Source organism: Sminthopsis crassicaudata, chromosome 3, assembly GCF_048593235.1.
Source record: "Sminthopsis crassicaudata isolate SCR6 chromosome 3, ASM4859323v1, whole genome shotgun sequence".
NCBI lineage: Eukaryota > Metazoa > Chordata > Mammalia > Dasyuromorphia > Dasyuridae > Sminthopsis > Sminthopsis crassicaudata.
Genome location: NC_133619.1, coordinates 367,224,645 through 367,250,404, shown reverse-complemented (window position 1 = coordinate 367,250,404; position 25,760 = coordinate 367,224,645). Strand labels below are relative to the sequence as shown.

Below are 25,760 nucleotides of genomic sequence, written 5' to 3'. Positions count from 1 at the left end.
TACTCCTCTTGCCTATTCCCATCCTACTCCCCCGTCGGCTTCATGCCTATGCAATTGGAAGCTTGAGTTTGGGTGCCCAGAGTCTGGGAGGCAGAGGAAGGTGAGGAGCGCACAATGGAGAGCAACAACGTATCCATCCCTTCAGTCCTCACTTTCACATCGGGGTCTGAGGGTTACAACAGTAGCCCCAGCACCCTCGGAGAGGCTAAAGATCAGAGAGACGTCGGGGAGAGGGCGGGCATCTTGCACAGCAAGGAGCCCCACTTCTCCATTTTCACTGTGTTAGTCTTGACGCTGTTAGTACTCCTTATCATAGCCACCTTCCTCTGGAACCTGCTGGTTCTGGCCACCATTCTAAGAGTGCGCGCCTTCCACCGTGTCCCCCACAATCTAGTGGCTTCGACCGCTGTATCCGACGTGCTCGTGGCGGCACTGGTCATGCCCCTTAGCCTGGTAAGTGAGGTATCTACCGGGAAGCGATGGCGTCTGGGACGAGTCCTGTGCCACGTTTGGATTTCTTTCGACGTCCTCTGCTGCACTGCCAGCATCTGGAACGTGGCAGCCATTGCCCTGGACCGCTACTGGACCATCACCCGGCACATCCAATACACCCTGCGCACCCGCAGTCGTGCCTCCATCCTCATGATTGTTCTCACCTGGGCCCTGTCTGCTCTCATAGCCTTTGCTCCCTTGCTATTCGGCTGGGGTGAAGTGTACAGTGCTGAGCTTCAACGATGCCAGGTGAGCCAGGAACCCTCCTACGCTGTTTTCTCCACCTGTGGAGCTTTCTATGTTCCCCTCGGAGTAGTACTTTTCGTCTACTGGAAGATCTATAAGGCGGCTAAATTTCGAATCGGGAGACGTCGAGTTGCTGTCTTGCCCCTGCCTGAGACAGTACAGGTAAAGAAAAGGAAAAAGACTCTCGAGGCACTAGGGACTTTTGGAAAGTGTGGGATGGGAAGGCAGTTGGCTTTTGGAAAGTGAGAGAAATGGTACTGGGGGAGTGGGGAAAGGAGATTTGCACACTGTCCTGTACAAGATGAGGAAACACCAGCCTGCACGTCTGGGCTCATACAGAAGTGATGGAGGAAGAATTTATATATTTTTAGGCTGGGATGAGTTTAGCTGTTTGCTGGGAGGCCTCGTGATGTTTGAGGTCTCAGGCAATGGGTGCTTATTTTTTCATATCCCCCCTCCCTCCCCCCCCCACATACATTCTTATTTTTTCTCTCCACTTTGTCTGTCTCCAAATTCTGCAACTAACCTCACTTTTAAGATCGAATTCTGCTTTTGTCCCTTCTCAGCAGCCCTAATAGGCGAGGGGGTGTGTGTGTACCAGTGCCTACATTACCCACTTTTGACTCCCACATGGGGCAGTTCTTTCCTTTCCTTTCTAAAACCAGGATAGAACAATGGCATGGCTTTCAGGACCAATCTCTACTCTCCTTCCTCTCAGCTTTAACGGGTTCCTTCCTTTACATCTTTGGGCCATATCTCAAAACAGTCCCCTTGGGGAAATTCAAGGCTTCTTAATCCATTTGCCCTAACCTGAGTTTAAGGTAATATAGGCCAATGAAGATTTTTCTTAACACATTCCTGAAACATGCTAGAGGAAAACTCTGTTATCAGAAAGAGAATTAGTTTAAAAGTTTTTATTTAGGAATTTGAGCTAATATTATCTTAGCCTATAGTTGTGATGGAGGGGAAGGGAAGAGGAGCTCCAGCGCACCAATTTTTTTATTCAGTTGCAGAGGATGTAGACCAAATTAATCTTCTGAGTAGTATAATTAGCAAGTGTTTGGAGGAGTACCTTATTCAGAGTTAATCATACTCTTAAAAAAATCCCTTGGTATTGTGTGGGGCAGATATAGCTTTCCAGGGAGATAATTTAAGAAAAAAAAAAGCTTTCATCACTCACAGAAAGAAAATACTGAAAAGTAAATCCTCAGAGCAGAGACTTGCTAAGGATTTGCATAGCTTTTTATTTCTGATCTGAGAAGAATCATTTTGGAATGCCATCCTAGTAGGCAGAAGAATAATAATGGTGAACTTTCACAGAGAAAATTGATTTTTAGAAACTGAAGTGTTTTGGTTTTTTTTTTTTTTTTTTTTTTCTGGATCTTGAGAAAACAAAATGTAATCCAAAGTAGCAATGTGGTCTGAAAGAAAAGCAATCTAGTCTTCAGCCCTCCTCTTAACTAGTTAACCATTTGAAATTCATCAAGTTGCTAGAACTCTCTGGATCTTATTTTTCTTAATTGTAAAATGGGCTTGGACTAGATATTCTCTAAAGTAATTTTCCAGATTAAATATTCAGAGAATATGTAAATTATGTAAAGAGATGGCTGAATTACTTTCTCTTCCCATTCTTCCCACCATAACTTATCCTTTTAACATTTTATACTTATCCTAAATATGTACCCAAGAACCTGGGAAATACACCCTCTAGGATAATTCGGTATTTCCCCACTTGCAAATACAGTGGTTGTGTTATTAATATATAATGGAAAGAGCACTAAATTTGCAATAGAAAGACATTCCTGAATTCTGAGCCTAACTCAGACTATGTGACACTCAGTGAGCCTATCTGAAAGGCTTGTGAGAAAACTCCCATAGAAGTAGGGTTTTATAGTTCAGAGGTAATCTGTGTTTGACTTCTGGCTCCTCTACGTAGTAATTGGGCAATCTTGAACAAGTAACTTAATTTCTCTGAGCCTCAGTTTGGCTAAGAGCTAGAGCCCAGGTCTCCCTTATCATACTGGGCTATGGAAGTCTGATCCTGTTCTTATTTTCAGGTAACGTGGGGGTCACTTGTAGTTCTAGGATATATGTGATGGAGGGAGGCCTAGCACCTCTCGTGTGAGAGCACTGAACTCTTTTCAGAATTGCTCATTAACTTTTGGTGTCTGCTTGATTTCACCCAATCCTCACCTGTGGCTTCAAGAAGCTATTGCATATGCAATAGCCATTCCCTGGTAAACTGTTTTGGCAGATGGACTAAATGAGGTTGAAGGTAATGGATAGGGTTCAAACCTATAGATGAATTAGGGTGATGTTAACCTGAAGAATGTGAAGACCTTCCCTCTTGCAGAATGGGAAGATAGAACAATTTGTTTGAACACCATGAAGACAGCTAAAAATAGGCATTGTTGAGTGCTTAGAGCTTACTCAGACATTGAAGACTCTGTGGTCATTCACTTTATCTTTGGCCATCACATTTCATCTTGATTTTTGTCTTGCCATTGGACAGAATGAGGCTGAAAACTTTGTGCAACTCTGCCTCATTTAAAGACAATTTTCAAGAAATTTAAGAAAGATATCACTCTTGTGATGTCATTGGTCCTCTTCAAAAATGAAGGACAAACAGTATTGCTAGACTCAAATCTTCTGTCCATATGGTGGTTCAGCAGAGGCTTGAGGCTAGCTAGTAGATCTTTTTTTTTAAACATTAAATCTAATATATGTATACGTATTTATATAATAATCTTGTGGCACAAGAGAAATCAGATCAAAAAGGAGAAAGAAAACTAAATGCAAGCAAACAACAAAAAGAGTGAAAATGCTGTTGTGATCTGTTCCCATAGTCTCTCTGGGTGTAGATGGCTCTCTTTATCACCTGGCCTCAATCACCTCATTATTGGAAAGAGTCACATCCAGCAGAATTGATCATTATACAACAAGTATAATTTTGTTGTTGCCATGTATAATGATCTCCTGGTTCTGCACATTTCACTTAGCATCAGTTTGTGTAAGTCTCTCCAGGACTCTCCAAAACCATCCTGCTGGTCATTTCTTACAGAACAATAACATACCATAACTTATTCAGCCATTCTCCCAACTCATAGGCATCCACTTAGTTTCCAGTTTCTTGTGACTACAAAAAGGGCTGCTACAAACATTTTTGCACATGTGGCTCCTTTTCCTTCTTTAATATCTCTTTGGGATATAAGCCCAGTAGAAACACTGCTGGATCAAAGAGTATGGACAGTTTGATAACTTTCTGAGCATAGTTCCAAATTGCTCTCCAAAATGCCTGGATTAGTTCACAAGTCCACCAACAATGTATTGAGCTAGATATTCTTAAGGTGTGCTACTTTGCCTTTGCTGGTTTAAAGTTCTCTGAGGTAGTATGCTGTTCTCATTTCAGTATATTGGCCTGAGTGCCACCTTGTACTTCTCATGTTCTGGAAATTAACAAAAGGGAGTCTGGAATTTCTTAACTGATCTAACTAGTTACTAAATACTCAGAATAAATAGGCAATTCTAGCTAGAAAAGCAGGAGATTATCATTTGGGTTTTCTTTCAAATCTTGAACCTTTAAGATTAATCACTTCTGTAGGGTTATGGTCAACTCTGACATAAAGCAAAGAAGATGAAAGGAAATGTGTTTTCCATTCATCTAGAACTTCATTCTAACTTGATTTTTTTTTTTTTTTGATGAAAGAATTGGGAGAGCAGAATGAGGTACAGGAGCAGGAATTATCATTAAGTTCAATTTGGAAAATGTTCCTTTTTTAATTCAATAGTATTTCATTTTTCCAATTACATGTAAAAATAGCTTTCAACATTCATTTTTGTAAGATTTTAAGTTCCAAATTTTCTTTTCTCCCTTACCTTCCTACTTTCTCCTCTCCCCAAGACAGTAAGCAATCTTATTTGGATTATATATGTACAATCATTTTAAACATATTTCCATATTAGTCACATTGTGAAAGGAAAAATAGGAACAAAAAGGGAAAACCACAAGAAAGAAAAAGCAAATACTTTTAAAAAAGAAAAATGGTTAAAATAATATGCTTTGATCCCTATTCAATCTCCATAGTTCTGTCTTTGGATGCAGATGACATTTTCCATCCCATGTCTATTGGAATTATCTTGCATCAATATATTGCTGAGAAGAGCAAAGCTTATTGTAGTTGATCACATAATTTTGCTATTACTCTGTACAATAATCTCTTAGGAATATGTTCCTCAGGATACAAGTCACTTCACTATTATAATTTCATCTTTTTTTTTTTTTTTTTTTTTTTTTTTTGGAGGCTGGGGTTAAGTGACTTGCCCAGGGTCACACAGCTAGGAAGTGTTAAGTGTCTGAGATCAGATTTGAACTTGGGTCCTCCTGAATTCAAGGCTGGTGCTCTATCCACTGCACCACCTAGCTGCCCCAACTATTACCATTTCAGAGAGAAAGGAATCATATGGCCTTAAAAGGGATCCCTGAAGGAAGCAAGAGTGGGTAAGGGGGATAAGTGGCTGGAGATTATATTACATTATGCCTTTTCTCCTAAACTGCCTTCTTCCTTTTTAGTGAGACCCAAACATCACAAATGATTGAAAATCAGGGATCCCTGGGGAGCTACTGAATATTCCTCAGAGAGTTCTTTTCTAATGTTCCTTTGATTTTTTTAGTCCTAGATGCTAGTTTGTAGGGAAGATTTTTAAATCTTTCACTTATAGTTCTAATCTTTCAAAAAAAACAAAGTAGAAAGAATTAAAGGTAGATATCCTCAAAATTTAGGTCTAAAATTTGCTTTTCATTTAAGTTATGATCTAGATATCTTAAATAATCCAGATAATTTTTTTCATGGATATTTTATTTTAGGTCTATATGATAACCAGATTGTTTCATATAGGTCCAGGGAAGGGTTCAGTGGTGGTAGTCTTTTTTTTTTTTTTTTTTTTTTTTTTTACTTCTACAATAATCTTTTTTCCCTTCTCTTATGGCCTAAATACAGTACATACTTTATTTTTATTTGCAGAATAAGTTTTTTGTTTCTAACAATAGGTTTTTATTTTTAAAATATATGCAAAGGTAGTTTTCAATATGCACCTTTGCAAAACCTTTTGCTCCAAATTGTTTTCTCCCTTCTTTCCCCCACCCCTCCCCTAGACAGGGAACAATCCAATATATGTTACCTCTCTCCATCACAAGTCTGTTGGAATTAACCTGGATCATCTCATTGTGGAAAATAATCAGTAGTGGTAGTCTTGATAAAACAATCAAACTCGTTCTTTGGCTTTATGTGCATAAAATTAAAATTAATTGAAATTTTCACTTCTGTTATGGAGAGAGAGCCAGCATATGTCTGTATGTTTATACATGCTTTTTTTTCCCTTTGGTTGTTGACTTCTCCCCTGATACTTGCTTTAGAATTGAACTTCATGAGGCAGCATTGTGAAAGGTGCTCAGTCCTTTCATTTTCTTTTCTTCTAGGAGGGAAGACAAAACATGATCTGTTTCAGGCTCCTCACTCGAATCTTTTCTGTCTTTACAATGTCTCCCTTTCTTAGAGGCTGGAGATTTAATCAGCCACACTCTATTACAAAAATAATCTCACTTTTTAGCCTAGAGACAATATAATCTTCCTCAGGTCCACATGATCCCCTCTGCTGATTTATGGACTTTATATAAGAAAAGCATTATTACTATAGTCATAATAGCTCAGTCTCCACTAAGGAAAATTCCTAAAATACAGAGAAATCTTTGACACTGTGTTCCAGTTTAAATGTTTGTGTATCTCCAACTCCCTCTGCCCCAAATCTCTATATTAGAGGAAAAATTAGTATACAAGAAATGTTTAAGGTAAAAATAAGCAATATATATTATACGATCTCTTATTTGATATAGCCGGAAGAGAGAAAGTTCAAGGAAATAATAGACTTTTTAAAAAAAAACTTCCCTTTATCTTTTAGAAGTGAGTAAAGCTAATGGCTTCAATCAATTCTCAGTTCTAAGATGCTTCCTGAAGCCCTTTGAATCTCCATCTTTCCCTTCTTTTGTGCCACTAGTTATTCTGGTCTCTATTTCAGTTGTTTCTGTCAGGTGTTACTCCTTAGCCATTAATGCTTTTCATCTTAAACTCATTAAATTGTTGGTGGGGTTAGGGGTACCATCTCTAAGATCCTTTCTCACAGATGGTGTGTATATATATATATTTTTTTTCTAAATTTCTGGGCATGGCTCCAAGTGTTCCTTTTTTTTTTTCCTTAAAGAAAGAAACAGTCCAAAATGCTTTAAGAGATGGAATTTCCATTCTTCTGAACCACAGATTCCAGAATTACATTAAGTTCTTAAACATGTCTTACATATGTGTGTATAGGTAGGGATATGTAAACATGTATGTGTATATATATATATATATATATATATATATATATATATATATATGCATAGATATGTGACCAAACAGAAGTTAATAACTTATTAGAAGGAAGATCTAGGCTTCTAATATCAACTTACATGGAAATCCTATCTGGATTATGCTATATAATTAAGTTTTTGCATCCAATAGTTGCTTAATAAATGCTTTTTTAAATTGAGGTCTTTAGGATTAGTCTGAGACAAAACTCAGTGACAATCTTTGCTGTTTTCCATCTTCCCTTGGTTAATACCCTGGCTTGAGCCTCACTTTCTCTCCCTTATCCTGCTTATAAATTCCTTATAAAATCTTGTAATTTTTATTTTTATAACATCTCTCAATAGCACTTGTACTTTACAATATTTGCTTGATTCTCCCATATCTGTCTTCCTTCCCCCCTCCCCTTCTCTTTAAGGGAATCCATTTCTAAAAAAAACAAAACAAAACAAAACAAAAAAAAAAAACCTCATGGGATCATAGAATTTAGAGTTAGAAAGGACCATATAGGTCATCTAGTCTTACCTTATCACTTACAAATATGGAATCTAAGGATTGAAATGAAGTTATTTGTACAAAGCCACACAGGTACAAGAAGCAAAGTCAAGCCTGAAAGCCTGGCTCTTCAGCTTTATAACCAGGGTTGTTCCATGAAGGATCTAACTTTTTGTATTTTATTTTTCTGTAGGTGTATAATAGTAACAAACATAATTCAATATCTGTCTCTCTCCCTTCTTTGTATCTTCTTTCTCTTTCCCTTTCCCCTTTTCTATGTTCCTTCCCTTTCTTTCCTTCCTTCATCTTCTCTTCTATCCTCCTCCTTTTGTTTATACTTCTACCTTATCCATTTCTTGGTATCCTGTCCTTTCCTTCATTTCATATTATAGAGATTGAAAGGAAGAAAGAGATCATTTATTACATATTATGCACCAGACATTAGGGATTCCAAAACCAAAAATAGTCCCTGCCCTCAAGGAATTTACAGTTTCTTGGATGGGAACCCAATGAACCCAGAGGAGTAAATATAAAAGTAAGGAATGTTTCCCTAGGAGGGAATGCAGTTCCATTTTTAATTTGTAAAGGGTGCCCCACAGCTAAGAGGTCGCATGGAACTCCAGTTCTAATAAAGAAAAGGAGAGGGTATGTTCATGGAAAGCAACTGTTGTACCCTGCAGGCTAGTACCTCAGTTTTACTACATTTATGTGGACTGCTAATAAACTGAGGGTACAATCTGCTTTTAACTCCTAGCATCTGATATCTCCATGACAACACTCTATGGTGTGGGATGGGAAGGAAGTATATAAGGACCAGGCAACAAGATACTAAACTAAAAATGAAGCCTTGACTAGTGAATCATTATGAGGTGCAAATTATTCCCTTAAGAGAACCAAGAATGAAAGTACAAGCAATAGGATGAAGAAGGTTAGACCATGACTGCAGGTGATTTTTAAAAGTCAATTCACTGAGTCTAAGCAGCAGACTTAAGAGGGAAGATCCAGCTCCTTATGAGCATAAATTGAAATCTAAAGCTGAAGAATGGGAATCTGGGAAGATGACCCATTGGACATGAGGAAAGACACCAGATTGCTCAAACCTTGCTGGAATATAGACACTAAGACAATAATTCTGCAAACCCCATCTCCTAAAATCTTTGCCTTTTAAGCGTGGGAACAGTCTGCTTATCTTTCTTTATTTTTCAATGTTTTCTTTGTCTTTTTAAATAGTGCAAATCAGCAGCATTTACCAGTCAGGTTGTTCTTATTGGGAATATCATTGAGAGAAGAACATTAAGGAGAAAACATCCCCAGAAAAGATTCTAAGAGATAGGTCTCACACCAAGATTTTTCCAGGAGTATTCTACCCCTGTGGAAAGATTCAGAGCCAATATACATAAAAAGAATGAATTATCTCTTGATAGCACTTCTCAGTGTGGAGATGCTGCTAAATGTAAAGAGCCTTAAATATGAAATAAGGGAGTTTGTATTTTATCTTAGAGTCAAAAAGGAATCATTGAAACTTCCTAAGTAAGGGAGTGACATAATTAGTTACTCTATGACTTATGCTTGAAGAATATCAATTTGATAGCTGAATAAAAGAAAGAAGACTGACTGAAATCAAAAGAGTCATTAGCTTGCTGCAGTATTCAAGACAATGAATGATGAGGCAATCATGTGAGGAGAGAGAGGGGATGGATGTGGGAGAGGATGAGGAATTCGAATTGATGAGTCTTGGCAATTGATTAAATATGGGGGAGAGTATTGGAAATGGAAAAGTTGAAAATGATTACATATTTGTGGATCTAAGTGAATTGAAGTGTGGTAGAATCCTCAACAGAGAGAAGTTGGGAAGAGAGGAGGATTTGGCAACAACAATGATGGATATATTGAGTTTAAGATGCCTTTGGGCCATTCAGTTGGAAATGGCCAATGGGTAATTGGTGGTGTACATTCAGAAAAGGAACTAGCTGGATACATAGATCTGTGAATGATCTACACAGAGACAATTCTTAAATACATGGGAACTAATGAGATCACCAAGAAGCACACGCGCACGCATACACACACACACACACACACACACACACACACACACACACACACACACAGTGAGAGACAGAGAAGAGAAAGAAGAGAGCATAAGAGAGATATCATAAGTAGTCTAACACATAGGAATAAATCATGAATAATTAGAACAGAGAATTATGCCACTTTATTCTGGGTATATTGAAAATACCTAAATAACAGGGAATTATTTTGAGCATATAACTCAAAACTCAAAGACCTAACAATAACATACTTCAAATTATAGTGTATAGATATTTCTCAGCTAATGCCCAGAAAGACTTAGAGCACTTTTCTCAATAGAAGAATCAAAGTGTTAGCCTATATTAGTAACCACTAGTGATCTCATGAAACTAAAAAAAACTACAGGTCAAACAAATAAATTATTCCAGGTGACAATAGAAATCTAGAGCAGACTCCAATTAATTTAATTTTCTGAGACTTTTTCCATTCTTAACCTTAACACAGTTGATTTTTAGCCTCCCTATACCAATAAATTGCTGAAAAACTGTGTGCTCTAAATAGAATTAGAGCAATTGTGTGTTGTGGTTTATGGAGTCTTTTCATGTGGAAGGAGAGCTTTATAAAGCAACAGTCTTTCATTGTTTACATAATTGCAACAATGGAAAGAATTATTTTTTCCTACCAGATGCAAACCCAGTAGTATTTAAAAAATTTTTTAAATAAGAAATGTCCCAGAAGTTGTTGCATTTAAATTTCTGATCCTGCAGTATTTGAGCTTTTAAGAGAAGCTGACTATAGTCATGCTTCAGCTTTCAAAAAATGAAGCCAGCAGTTTGTTTTCACTTTGATGTGTTCTTTCTAATTCTGAAGGTTCTTTTAAATGCCTCACAAAAACAAAAACAAAAAATAACAACCCAAGAGATATATAGCTTAGTAACTTGGCAATGTGGCTGTGAAACATTGTAGAGAGAATGGAGGATATTTTTTTGTCAGACTCTATCCTTTGCATGACACAAAATATCTAGATGGAAACTGGAAAGATCATTTATCTAGACATTTCCCAATACAATGGAAGTCCGTTACAATGAAATTGGTCTCAAGTCTTTTTAGTAACAATCTGTAGAGAGGCCCAGAAGTTTTTTTTTTTTCTTTCTGGAAAGCAGTCATCAAAACTTATAGCCTCAGATTTCTATACTAAAAATGTGGGTTACAAGCAAAGGAAATTAAAGGTCTTAATGTAAAGAGGAAAATTTCACATTATAGCAATGATTGAGACCCACAATTCAGGAATTTGGCTTTGGAATGATTCTTTTTTCCAAAAGGAATAGAATAATTTGAGTTAATAAGAAAATTCAATCTACTGAAGGCTATAATTATTAGCAGCTAGATGATACAGAAAGCTCATGTATGGGACCTGGAATCAAAAAGATCTGAATTCAATTTCTTCCTCAGACACTAATTGAACCTCTCTTTGCCTCAGTTTCCTTATCTGTAAAAATCTTTCTTCAGGGTTGTTCTTAGGATCAAATGAGATATAAAGGGTTCTCCAAATCTCAAAGCACAGTTGCTTTTAAAGAGCATTTAAGAAAATAAACAAAGAGAAACAGTAACAAAATTATCTCTAGCATAAGCAGCAGACAACATGCTCAAAAGCAGAAACAGATGAGTTTGGAGGAACAGATCACAAGACTGACACTGAGATATGACACATAGCATTGATGAAAAACTTCAGTCATCTGGACATCTGCTTCAGCTCTGAAGAAAAGTGTGTAATAATTTTTAAACTTGCCTTAATTTTATCTCTTATAAATGAAGGAATCATTAATGGGAACTTCTCTTTGAAGTTCTGATCCTCACTAACTAGGAGAAATTGTTGCTAGTCAACCTCACCCCACTCCCATTGCCTTTTCCTCCACTGTAAAAATTATTTTAAAATTCTTTTAGATAAGGCAATTTACCCCACTTAGCTCTACCTTCCCTCTTCTCCCAATGCATCACTCTTTATTACTCTTTAATGCTGTTTTTTTTTTTGGGGGGGGAGGTTATTTTTTGGATATCATCTCATCATAATCACCTCAAACCTATGTCCTCTGTTTATGTATATTCCTAACTGACCCAATAATGATAAAGTTCTTAAGAAATATAGTATCTTATTCCCATGTAGGAATACACACTTTAATCTTATTTAGGCTCTTATGATTTCCCTTTCCTGTTTAATTTTTTATGCTTTTCTTGAGTCATATTTAAAAATCAAATTTCCTATTTTGCTTGGTCTTTTCATAAAAAATGCTTGAAAGTCCTCTATTTCATGAAATGTTTATTTATCCCTTCTTGAAGAAGCATTAAGATAGGTACTTCTTAGTTGTACTCCTTATCTCTTTGCTTTCTGTAATATCATACCTTTAATGTAGATGATCCTTTAATATAGAAACTACTAAATCTTGTGTATCTTCACTGTGGCTCCATAATATGTGAATTACTTCTTTTTGGATACTTGCTATATTTTTTCCTTGACCTCAGAGCTCTGGAATTTGATTATAATATTCTTGAGAGTTTTCATTTTGGGATCTCGTTCAGGAACTGCCTTGGTAGATTATTTCCATTTTTAATTTTACCCTCTGATTCCAGAATATCAAGACAGGTTTTCCTTAATAATTTCTTGGCATATGTTATCTAGGTTCTTTTTTTGATCATGGCTTTCAGGTAGAACAATACTTTTTAAATTATCTTTCATGGATCTATTTTCCAAGTTGGTTGTTTTTTCAATGAAATACTTCATATTTTATTACATTTTTCATTCTTTGGCTTTTGTTTTATTGCTTCTTGACCTGTTACGTTTTTTAAGTTTTTCTTTTCAGTGAATATTTATACATCTTTGTCCAATTTTTAGGTTTCCTTTTTCAAGCTTTTTATTCTTTTTTTTTCATAATTCTCTTGTATCACTCATTTCTTTCTTAAATTTTCCTCTATCTCTCTGATATTTAAAATCCTTTTTGAGCTCTTTGAGGAATTCTTTTTGGGCATGACACCAATTCATATTTTTCTTTGAGACTTTGTATATAGTCATTTTGACATTGTTGTCCTCTGAGTTTGTGTTTGATCTTCCCTGTCATCATGATAATTTTCTATGGTAAGGCTCTTTTTGTTGTTTACTCATTTTCTCAGCCTATTTTTTGATTTTTAACTTTATGTTAAAGTTGGGCTTTTCTCCTGGTATGGAGGGAATATTGTCCCAAGCTTTTGGTTTTTCATGCTGTTGTTTTCAAAGCTAATGTTTAAGATCTATAAGTTTTCAGTTCTTTTAAAGCAGTGTGATCTATAAAGAGATGTGTGGCCACTGCTCTTCTGGTGTATGAACAACCATAAGCATTCTTTTCCACCCTGAAGCTATGACTAGTGTCCATGGTCCCCTGTGACTATGAGCTCTCATTTACTTGTCCTCCTCTCTGCTCTAGTACTACAATCCAAGCCTGTGACCCAGATCCCAATGCAACAGAGTCCTATACCCAGTATCAGTAAATTGTCCCCAGTAATCTTCTGACCAGTTGTCAAGCTCCCCTTACCATCTGTGGGCTGAGAGGTCCAGAAGTAATAGTCTCTGATTCAGTCTCCCCCCAATGCTTGCAGTAGCTTTCTAAGGCCCAGCCTACTGCTGGGTTTCCAGGGAAATGACTGTGCTAGGCTGTGCTCATCTCAGTGAGACAGACCTTTCTTGTCAGACTTTTCAGTTGTTTTGGACTGGAAAAAATTGTTTTGTTGGTTCTGCTACTCTAGAATTTGTTTTGAAACATTTTAAAATTGTTTGGAGTAGAATTTAGCAGAGCTCAAGTAAGCCCCTGACTTTATCATCTTGGCTCCCTGGTTGCTAATTTGGAAATCATGGGAAATTTGGAGGGAAATAACCACTTTATCTTAGAATTTGTGATAGAAAAGAGGGGAGTCTGGCATAGTATGAAATACAGTGAAACACTCTAGATTTTTGGAGAAGTGATTTCAAAGAACTCAGAGAAAGGATAGGAGGAACATCATGTCGTACAACTTTTTAGATATCAACTCAGGAGGGATGGCAAGTTCCCAAGAATGGAAATATGATAATGGTAACTCCACTAGAAAAGGGGGGATTTTCTAAAGAGGAAAATACTGATGCACAGAGAACTCACTAACAAACTTGGATTTTTTTCATTTAAAAACTAATAATAGGCTTAATATTTAACATTAACATAGCTAACTGTTGCAACTACATTTAAATCAATTGTGGAGAAGTATATTTAACTACTACACTGGCAAAGTGAGGAGAGATGAGGCCTAGTGATAGACAGGCTTGGAGCTTGATATGCAGATTTAAAAAAATAATAAAAGCTTTTGATTTTTCAAAATATATGCAAAGATAGTTTTCATCATTCACCCTTGAAAAATCTTGTGTTCCAAATTTTCTCCCTCTTCCCTTTCTTAGATAGCAAATAATTCAATATAAGTTAAATATATGTAATTCTTCTATACATATTTCCACATTTATCATGTTGCACATAAAAAAAAAAAAAAAACAGATCAGAAGGGGAAATATGCCAAAGAAAAAATAAGCAAGCAAACAACAAGAAAAACAATGAAAAAGGTGAAAATACTATTTTTTGATCTACATTTAGTCCTCATAATCCTCTCTCTGAATGCGGATGACTCTCTCCATCATAATTCCTTGGGATTGCACTGAATCACCTCATTGTTGAAAAGAGCCAAGTCCATCATAGTTGATCAACACATAATCTTACTGTTGCTATGTACAATATTCTCTTAGATTTACTCACTTCATTTAGCTTCAGTTCATGTAAGTTTCTCCAGGCCTTTCTGAAATCAGCCTGCAGATCATTTCTTATAGAACAACAATATTCCATTATATTCATCTACCATAACTTATTCAGCCAGTCTCCAACTGATGCACATCCACTTAGTTTAATAGTTCACAAAAGGGCTGCTGTTATATGGATTTTAATCCACTAGTTAGGAACTACTGATATATATATATATCCACATTAGTATGAGACCCCTTCAAGGGATTGATTTCTTTTGTATAGTGCAAATGACTTAATTACTTCAGATGCTGATTCATTTGAAAGGTTCAGATAAACTTTGAAGCCTTTCTTTTTTATAGTCCTAGGGAGAGAAGGGATTTCAAGATGTCAATGAATACATCTTTTTTACTTTACCTAAGAAGGGAGAGGAAAGAAGAAATATGTAATTTCTATGACCCTGGGCATGTCATTTACCCTCCCAGAAATTTCCTGGTTTTCTGACTTCCAGACAAAATCCTATCTGCTCTGGGAAGCCTTTCCCAATCTCTTAATCCTAGTGCCCTACTTCTGTTGATTATTCTTTTTTAAATTTATCCTGTTATCATATATAACTTGTTTGTACATAGTCATTTGCATGTTGTTTCTCCCATTTGTCTATGAACTTCCTGAGAGCAAGAACTGTCTTTTCTTTCTTTGTATATTCAATACTTAGAACAATGCTTGGTTCATAGTAGATGCTTAATAATAGTCAGGTCCACTGACTGACTCTTGGTGCTTTAAGCAATTTCCTAAAACAATAGATTCAGAGAAGGTATCTACCTAGGTTGATAGACAAAATTTCCTTACATAGTAATTCTGTATAGCAGTGAAATCAAAGATCCTACCCTTGTCATGTTTCAGATACATTTTCCTCTCTAGTATTATAGTAGTGTTTGACTTTAAAAGCTAAAATTATCAGTTTCACAGAATCTAATGCAGGGATAGGGATCAGTTGAGCCAATCAATCATTCCATATCTGCCCCACTTATAGTGATTAGTAATATGTTATTTTTGATACCCTAACCATTTGGGAGTACTTTTGTTGAATCAATCTATCAAAGACTAGGTGCAAAAAAGCTTTAAAAGCTATTCAATGAAATGGAGTAACAGTGAATAGGAATTAAATTTGGATTGATGGAAGAGTTTTCATCTCACCCTGTGGAGTTTGTATAAAACAAACCTAGTTTAGTTTTGAGTGCTTGGCCAGTGTAATGGTAGAAGTTGTTCCAACCACATCCTTGAGAGAAAATTGCTTTGCATGGGAGGAAGAGTAGAGTCTTGATCTTCACTTCCACCCCATGGCAAGAGCAGGTCCTCTGGAACTTTGGAGAGTTGCAGGATTTGACCTTTTTCATCTGAGTCCTAGCAGTGTTCCAGTAACAGCACTTACTGGTGTCAATATCTATATCAAGTATTAATGAAAAACTAAACCCACTGAGGAAAGGCAATTTTATGATTCCACTAGTTTCCCAGCAGGAACTTACACCATACATATGGAACTTCATGAGTATCTATCCCATGCAGGGGATAAAAAGACTTCAAGTAGCTAAGAACTGTCTTACCCTTTTGCTTCATCTACTCTCTAAATTTGAGTCTATTTTTCCCTGGATCCTGTAATGTTGAAAATATCACAGACTTAGTGATGGGGGATCTTCTTCATTACTATCTTAGTAATACCCCTTACTGAAAGCTAATTAAAGCTAGCTGACTAATATCAACTGATAATATGGGAGGGAAGAACACTTGGTAGGGGCTCATGTGCTATAGAAAAATATCCTTCCAGACCATCTGAGTTATTTTTACTACCTAGAGGAGAACAAGTAATAGCCACACTCTGGAGACCCAATCTGACACTGAGTATGAGTTGAAAGAATAGCTCCAAACATGAATTATTTTAGAAACACATTGGTTTCTTATTATTCAACCAAATCAAGTCAGAATTTTCTTCTAAAGTCTCTACCCATTATTTCAAGGGCTGTCTTTGGGAAAAAATATCTATTTGTCTCAAAATGTAGCTGTTCATCAGATATAGTGAGCTAGAACTCTTGAATCAATTAGTCTATTCAATGTTTATATGACTTATCACCTCTTCTACTAAAGGTTTTGGCTATAACAAAATTGCTTCTGCTACAGATGATTGTAAAATATCAGGTTTTATTTTCTTTTGAGAGAGAGCAAAGGGTTTCCTTCTAACTTGAGTTTTTTAATAAGTTTGATTTTTTTAAAAGTGCATTTTTCACTTCCCTGACTTCTTTCTCCATCTTCTGAGAATTCTTTCACCTAAGGAGCTTCTTTACCCCATAATTAGGAAAACCAAAGAGAATTTACATTAACAAGTAGAGAATACTCAGCAAGGAGCTCTGAGAAAGGATGAAAAAATTTCTACTTTCTGTGAAGTGGTATTGAGGGTGTGAAGGGGATAGTGAAGTATAAGAAATTATAGGGTGTCTTTTTTCTTTTCTCTCCAAGAGATTTGCTAAATATTCATATGGCAGATCTTGGCTATGTGCTTTGAAGATTAACTGTTCCAAGTCTTAAACTTAATTTGGCCTTTGGATGATTGGCAGTATCAGTTTGTTAATCATGAAAAAGAGATGAGTATCTCTGAACCTTTTTGCCAATATATTTCAAAATCCAAAATAACTTATTTTAGGAATGATACTCGAGGTTGACAAGGTACAAGACAAATTACATGCCAGAAGAATGTTTGTTTTTCAGGACTTTGTCTCCCCTAAGGGAACACATTTGTTGTTCTTACCTCGGAAAGCTGATGATGAGAATCCTGTTTGTTCTGTTGATAGGATCTTGTACTTTTTTCTCTTTCTTGCTTCCTCCGGCAGATTTTATCTGTTTGGAAACACAATTATTATTATTTGCTTTTAAGTTCTTCCTCTTCTCCCCTTCACAGTATTTTCAGATTGTTTTGAATGACCCTGGAAATAAATATAGAGTTAGATTGTGCATATTGGGAAAACGTGTAGCTTAGTAGTTGAAAGAAAGAATACCAGATTAGGAAGGAAGAGACTGTAATTCTGATCCCATACCTTTTGGTCTAACAGGATTTCTACTAGGCTGTATTCCAAAGAGATCATAAAAAAGGGGAAAGGACTCAGATGTGCAAAAATGTTTATAGTAGCCCCTTTTGTAGTGGTAAAGAACTGAAAACTGAGTAGCTGCCCTTAATTGGAGAATGGTTGAATATAAGAATGTTATGGAATATTATTGTTCTATAAAAACTATTATCATTTTAAAAAGGGGGGAATGTAAGCAACTTTCTAGTAGGGATTATCCTGTTTTTTGATTTTATATTTCTAACACCTAGCACTATCTATGTGCTTAGTTCATAATAGGCATTTACAAAATACTTGATTGATTCCATATTTTTTTTGTCTCCTTTATTTCTTTTGATCATAGGCATACTTTATTAAGACATTTGTCTGGGTTTTTATATAGAATCTATTTCTGGGGAATATGATGAAGTTATAAAATTATCCCATCTATGAAAAAGCACCATTACATGCCAAAGCCCACTGGACCAATCCATCCAGATCTGTAGCACAAAAAGTGGCCAGAAAAATATATTTTCTTCAGCAGATCTTCCATCTCATCAACTCTAGAAGTAGAGATTACAATGCACCCATTCTTTTTTCTTTTTTTTAAATTAATTTTATAATTATAAAATTTTTTGACAATATATATGCATGAGTAATTTTTTTATAACATTATCCCTTGTATTCATTTTTCCAAATTTTCCCCTCCCTCCCTCTACTCCCTTCCCTAGATGACAGGCAATCCCATACATTTTACATGTGTTACAGTATAACCTAGACACAATATATGTGTGTAAATCCAATTTTCTTGTTGCACGTTAAGAATTGGATTCCGAAGATATAAGTAACCTGGGTAGAAAGACAGTAGTGCTAATAGTTTACATTCACTTGCCAGTGTTCCTTCTCTGGGTGTAGCTGTTTCTGTCCATCATTGATGAACTGGAAGTGAGTTGGATCTTCTTTATGTTGAAAATATCCACTTCCATCAGAATATATCTTCATACAGTATTGTTGTTGAGGTGTATAGTGATCTTCTGGTTCTGCTCATTTCACTCAGCATCAGTTGATGTAAGTCTCTCCAAGCCTCTCTGTATTCATCCTTCTGGTCATTTCTTACAGAGCAATAATATTCCATAACATTCATATACCATAATTTACCCAACCATTCTCCAATTGATGGACATCCATTCATTTTCCAGTTTCTAGCCACTACAAAAAGGACTGCCACAAACATTTTGGCACATACAGGTCCCTTTCTCATCTTTAGTATTTCTTTGGGATATAAGCCCAGTAGTAGCACTACTGGGTCAAAGGGTATGCACAGTTTGATAACTTTTTGGGCATAGTTCCAAATTGCTCTCCAGAATGGCCGGATTCTTTCACAACTCCACCAACAATGTATCAGTGTCCCAGTTTTCCCACATCCCTCCAACATTCATCATTATTTGTTCCAGTCATCTTAGCCAATCTGACAGGTGTGCATCAATGCACCCATTCTTTTAATTTTGTATGATTATTGTTAATGTCCTCTCATAAATTTTTCACATGACTGTTTTTTCCAGAATGTTGGGGGCCTCTCCTAACTGCTTTTGAAATTAAATAGACACCAGTGGAGTATGGTATAGAATTAGAACCTGAGAAGGGATGAAGGAAATTGAGAGTTTTGTCACACTGCAGCTTTCAAATTTCCTCAAATGAGAAGATGCTCTATTGGGATTAGGATAAATGGGAACACAGAATAAGTGAAATCTCAGCAGATAGGCTGTCTGCTGGCTTTGGATCCAAAGGATCTGGATTCAAATCCTACTCTTAATACCACCTTTTGAACTTGACTGGCATATTTCCTCATCTAGAAAATGAGGTATCCTGTGAGTATTTTTCTAGCCCTAAGTGTTTAATCCTATGAACCATGCTTGAAGTTTGGCCATCTCAACAATGCCCCCCTTTCCCAGAGCAACAACAAAAATAATCTGGAGTAACTTGGAGAAAGGGTTTTGGATCAAATAGGACTTCATGATTTCTGATATCTGATGGCAAACTTGCCCATCAGTGTCCACATCAGTGGAAGTACATATCAAGCTTATCTGGGAGAACCAGCAATTTGGACACTTGTAGGTTGTCTAGTAGGAGTTTTTGGGAAGATAATTTTATAAGTAGTAGAGCAATTACAAATGTTTAAACAACTTATAACAGACTTTGGGGTTAGATTTTGACATTTTAGCAACCCACTCTTTTGGAGTGTGTGCAGCTAATTTGATTTTTCTCTTGTGGTCCTCTTGTTTCCTGCCTCAGATATGATCTTTTGGAAACTCCTACTGTAAACCATCTTCCAATAGATTCCAATGCCAATGTATATTTAATTTTCGTTTGTGTGTGTGTGTTGCTTCTTCTCCAAGCACCACTATGTATCTCTGCCTTGTACTGTTTTAGTAAAACTGATTATGAGAAAACATTCTCTTTTTAGATTTCTACTTGATGAATTTCTATGATGCAAATATTTTTTCTTTGATGAATTTCTACGATGCAAATATTTTTTCTTTGATCTTGAAATATAATTTATCTGGAGGTCATGCATCTAAAAAAAGCATACTCCTCTTTAAAATTTATGGAACATTGAAATGACAAGCAATAGGAAAGTCACTTTTTTGTCCTACCCTTGTATTTTGGTAATTTTTCAGTTATGTCTTTAGAATACTTTGAATACATTAGTGACCACTGAAGTGAATGTATTATGTGCATGTATGCATTGTGTGTGGGGGGTGTGGGTGAGGAGTAAAGGTGGGGGGAGGTCTGGCTTTGTGTCTATCTAGAGTAAGTTACCCCCTTTGAGCCTCTATTTTCTCATCCATAAAATTGAGAGATTAGAAAAGCTGCTGATACCCTTTAATAAAATATAAGTGCTTGTTATAGAGAGTGTTTTGGAAGCCCAAAGGACTATAAAATTATGCATATCCTTTGATACCAAAGTGTTACTATTAGGTTTATATCTCAAAGACATCATAAAAGAGGAAAAAAGACCCACATGTACAGAAATATTTGTAGCAGCCCTATTTGTACTGGCAAACTAGAAACTGAATGGATGCTCATCAGTTGGAAAATGGTTGAATAAGTTATGGCATATGAATGTAATGGAATATTATTGTTCTATAAGAAATGATGAGCAGGCTGATTTCAGAAAAGTCTAGAAAGACTTACATGAACTGATGCTGAGTGAAGTGGACAGAACCTGAAGAACTTTATACACAATAATATCAAGATTATGTGATGATCAGCTATGATAAACATTAATCTTCTCAGCAGTGCAGTGATCCAAGACAATTCCAATAAACTTGGGATGGAAAATGCTATTCACATCCTCAAAGAGAACTGTGGAGACTGAATGTGGGTTGAAGCATATTATTTTCACCTTTTTGTTTGTCAGCTTTTTATTTTTCTTTTGTTCTTTTTTTATTTCACAAAATGATTAATATGGAAATATATTTTAAATGATTATACATATATAACCCATATCAAATTGCTTACTGTCTTGGGAAGAGGACAGGGAAGGAGAAAAAATTTAGAGCTCAAAATCTTACAAAAAATGGATGTTGAAAACTATCTTTCCATTAATTAGAAAAATAAAACATTATTAAAAGAAAAATAAAATAAATTATAAATGTGTGAGGTCAGGGGTTCTTCTCTTTTTGAATTTCCAGTACCTAGGAAAGTTTTGGTATATAGATCATGACTGATAAATGCCTGTAGAGTTTATGTTTCCAGATCTAAAGTTTTTATAATGATGATACATGACTGAAAAATGCTATGGGATGAACTGTGAGTGCAGATTGAAGCATACTTCCTCCCCTCCACTTTATTTTTTCCTGCTTTTTTTGTTGCAACATCACTAAAGTGGAAATGCTTCAATGACTTCAAATGCAAAAGGATCATAATAATATTGCTTGTCTTCTCAATGGATGAAGGAAGTATAAAAGGAAGAGAGAATTTGAAATTCAAATTTTATCAAAAGAAAATTAAAAATAAATTAATTAATACATTTAAAAACAATAGTAAAATGCTATGGGATTTCAAGGTTGTGGAAGATTGCACTGGTAATATATTTTCTTCTTTTTATTCTCTAGCTTCTAAATCATAAGGGACCTCCAAAGTCATCTATCTAATGCATGTCTGAACAGAAATCCCCTCCACAATTTAACTCAAATATTTATTAAGCATCTATTATGTGACTGTGCTAAGCACTAGGGATACAAATAAGATTAGGAAAGAGTTGTCTTCAAGGAGCTTACAGTCTAAAAAAGGAGGTAGGAAAGTGTTGGGAACACCAAAAGGACATCTTTTCCATGAAGTTGAAACCAAATAGAGCAGCAGATGCAACACCCCAAACAAGTAATTAAAGAACTGCATAAAGACTACTATTTACCAAAACAACATAATGTAGTGGAAAGAGTACTCGATCTAGTGCCAGAGGACCTAGGTTCAAATCCTACCCCTGATACCACCTGTGCATCTTGAGCAAGTCATTTTACTTCTATTGTCTTCAATTTCCTTATCTATAAAATGGGAGGTTAGACTGGATGGACCTTCTGAAGTACTTTTCAGTTCTAGTTCTATGATCTCCTAACAGAGGAGATGCCTCTCAGACATCTTTAATTATTTGAAAGCTTTTCCTTTCTGTAACTTTGATTATTGGTTACTGAAGGAAATGCAAAATTTAGATAAAAACATAAATAAGGATCATTGATATAGATCACCTAATCTGACTTCTCATTTTATAAGTGGGGAAACCTGAGGCAGAGAGATGAAGTGGCTTATTTGTATGCCACATAGATAGTAAATAGCAGAACAGGGATCAATGGACATGTTTTTATTAGTCACTTATTATTTACCCAGCATTATTTACCCAGCACCATTTGAGGTACTAGGAATACAAATACAAAGAATGAAAGAATCCTTACCTTCATATCTGAGATCTCTCTCTCTCTCTCAAAATCCCATGTTTTTCTATACTACCATGCTGCCCATTATCCTGCCCTTGGGGAAGGCAGTTTGGTTCTCCCTTTTGAAAGCACCTCTCAAATCTTGTTCAACTTTGACTGTCTTTCCCTTTTCATCTATCTGGCTCATAAGTATATATGGGTGTATCCATCTTGAAGCTTTTTTTCTTTAAAAATAATTTAAAACTTTTGTTTTTACATTGTATTTATTTTCAACTAGATGAAGACAGACTTTCATTTCTCCTGGCATTCAGTCTCCTGTTTGCTTTTCCCGTCAATCCCACAGCCCACAAAGTGTGTAGGGGTGCTCACTTCCTTCCCACGCACAGGTCATTGTGAATGTTCTGTAGCTGATTGTGCTTGATATTTGTTTTATATGCAGTGGAAACCATGATGATAGATTTTGATGGGGTAAGGAAGACATTGAGCAGGAAAACTATTCCTTTGTAGTAAGTGTGAAGTAAAACTGGGCTCATGTTTCCTGTGGCACTTCTTTACAAACCAGGGAAGGAGTTTCACAACTTATAAAGACATGCATCTCTATTCTGGGTAGAATGACTTTGCCTTGGGGGGAGATCATATGGATGACTTGATGAAAATTCATTTTGCTAATGGAGAACTAACTAAGTTAACCTGTTGATGACAGATTAGAAGTATCTTCAAAATCAGAGCACTCTTCCTGTGGGTATGTTTGTAATTACTTGAAACAGCTGAGTGCTTTCCTCATATTTACTCCCACTTCAAAGGCTATAGAGTCCAGCTGTGAGGATTCCCAGCTCAGTGATCATTCCTCTCATTTCTTCTGACATTTGGGGAATCATAGTCGGCTATTTTTCTCCTTAGATGGCACTAGATAAATAGTATGGGATATTGAGTTCCGAAGCACAGATTAGCACCATGGGCTGTTTGGTTCCCTGGCAGGGCTTGGGGCTGGGCAAGGGTAAAGCATCATCATTGCTTAGTCATCCAGTATTGTCAGCTTTTTAAAAATTTGTTTGTTTTTGTTCCAAGGCAAAGGAAGCTCCCCAAGAGGCCCAGATGGTGTTCACAGCCCGTCACGCCACTCTTGCCTTTCAAACACATGGCGAAACATGGAGGGAGCAGAAGGAGAAGAGGGCAGCCTTGATGGTGGGAATTTTAATCGGTGTATTCGTCCTTTGTTGGATCCCCTTCTTCCTCACAGAACTTATCACCCCACTCTGTTCCTGTAGTGTTCCCCCCATCTGGAAAAGCATTTTCCTATGGCTCGGCTACTCCAATTCTTTCTTCAATCCTTTAATTTATACAGCATTCAACAAAAACTATAACAGTGCCTTCAAAAGCCTTTTTACCAAACAGAGATAAAAAATTGAGGTGGTGGTGGGAGAATGGTGGATTTTTAATGAGAGTCTACTCCTACCTCCCACCTTTTTAAGTAATGAATGGAGCTTGTTACCTCTTTCTCACCCCTCTCTTCCAGGTTGGAGACAATAGAGAGAGCATTGGACCAGGCATAAGTCAGAAGAATTAGGTGGGAATCCTGGCTCAGTCACAAACTTGCTAGGATCTTAGACAAATCTTTCATCTCCACTTGACCCTCAGTATCCTCATCTGTAAAATGAAGGGGTCAGACTAGTTGATCTCTGTGGTCCTTCCAATGCTGACATCCTGAGAATCTGTGCAACCATGATGTTGCTAAACTAAACCATTACCCTGAGGCTCATGGGAGGAGCTGAAGAGAAGACTCATCAACATGATTTCTTAAGCATCTGGGACTCATATAATGAAAGAGAAATGGTGTGTGTGGGGGGGGAAGAGCTCTTAGTAACTGATTTATGTGAGAATCCAAGAACTGTGTACTCAGTGAATGTGGTGAATCAGCATCATTCACCTTGTTCTCTGTTCTTTTTCTCTCTCCTTTCCCCATACTGTAAGGTCTACCCAAGGGACTACACAGTGTTACTCTCTCGTAGAGGAGTATTATGAGTTATTGGGTTGAACCATAGGAAGAAAATGTTTGCTAACTTTCCTCTTCTTCAAACAGGAGAAAGAAATACAGAGAAAATAGACTGAACCATATCTCTAAGATGAGAGGATTGGACTAATAGCTTATTTGCACCACTATATCTGTGATCCCTATCCCTGCTCTCCATTTTAGCTGCATTGGTAGTTAACAGATATAGCTAGACCAAGAACTGACAAGAAATCCTGAAACTTTATGGATCTGGGGTTTACATCTATTTAGATAATTGTGTGATGAGTAAATGCCTGATATTTCCTCAAATTTAAACCTTGTGCCAGTGACAGCACTGATCTCCAAGATACAAATCTTGATTGAGGGGACAAAATCTCTGGATAAACACAGGAAAGTACTGAATTTATTTGCTTGGTATGAAAAAGAGGAAACTATTGACTTTATTTTCTCCAATAACACTCTTAAATATTCAATTTAAGTCCCCTAAAATCCTTTGGGTCAGGAGTGACAATTTTCTTTAGGAGTCGGATAGAACATGGTACTGGGTGTTTTTGGATGAGTGAAAACGATTATCTTGGCTGAAGTAGAACATTGGTGTCAAACTCAAATAGAAGTGAGAGCCATTAACCATATGTAAGAATCCTTGTGGGTTGCACCTTGACTTAATATTGTTAATTAATTATTAATAATATATTAATATTTTCTATATCCTATTGTATTTTATTTATTTTGCTAAATAATTTCCAATAACATTTCATTATTCACAAAGAAGTGTTGCAGGCCAAGTGCTTAATTCTTATGCTATAGGGGGATTCTTATTCTCTGTTTGAATCTCCATGTGTCTCGCTAGGTTTCTGAGCCCAGCTAGAGAATGATGATCCATAGTAATGATGTAGTGCTCCAACATCCAAATTCTTCAGAACCTACCTCTTTTATGAATGCATTTTAGAGGTTTGGTTAATAGAATCAAGGGTAAATACATAATGGGATGGGGAAGGAGTCAAATGTTCCATATCAAAATTCAAAGAGGCAAGTGGATGACTTTCATTTCCTGATTAGCCTCACTCCCAAATCACATTCACATATTCACATAGTTAAATATGAAGGATTTTAAACTTGACTCACAATTATATCTTTCTCTCCCTTTTTCCTTCCCTCCTTTCCTCCCTCCCTTCTTCCCCTTCCCTTCTTCCCTCTTTCTTTCCCTTCCTTCCTCTCTTCCTTCCCAATTGGGATTAGGTGACTTGCCCAGGGTTACACAACTAGGAAGTGTTAAA

At 36.4% G+C, this 25,760-nt stretch overlaps 1 protein-coding gene across 3 annotated transcripts; it reads left to right on the top strand.

Moving 5' to 3' along the window:
- On the top strand, positions 1–24,173 carry LOC141561802 (5-hydroxytryptamine receptor 5B-like). Of its 3 annotated transcripts, XM_074301854.1 has the most exons (3): positions 1–900; positions 23,541–23,657; positions 23,989–24,173. In XM_074301854.1, exons 1-3 carry the CDS (start codon positions 115–117, stop codon positions 24,037–24,039), a joined length of 954 nt encoding a protein of 317 aa, XP_074157955.1. In that variant the 5' UTR covers positions 1–114; the 3' UTR covers positions 24,040–24,173. The 3 variants fall into 3 exon arrangements, with proteins under 3 accessions (XP_074157955.1, XP_074157954.1, XP_074157953.1); XM_074301853.1 differs by having other exon boundaries at positions 1–741; positions 23,541–24,001; XM_074301852.1 differs by having other exon boundaries at positions 23,541–24,001.
- The last annotated feature ends 1,587 nt before the right edge of the window (positions 24,174–25,760 follow it).

Bases quoted from the DNA above. Each gene is read 5' to 3' on its own strand.
- LOC141561802 (XM_074301852.1), top strand. From the start codon at position 115: ATGGAGAGCAACAACGTATCCATCCCTTCAGTCCTCACTTTCACATCG. The intron at 901-23,540 runs GTAAAGAAAAGG...TTTTGTTCCAAG, and splicing joins CCCTGCCTGAGACAGTACAG to GCAAAGGAAGCTCCCCAAGA.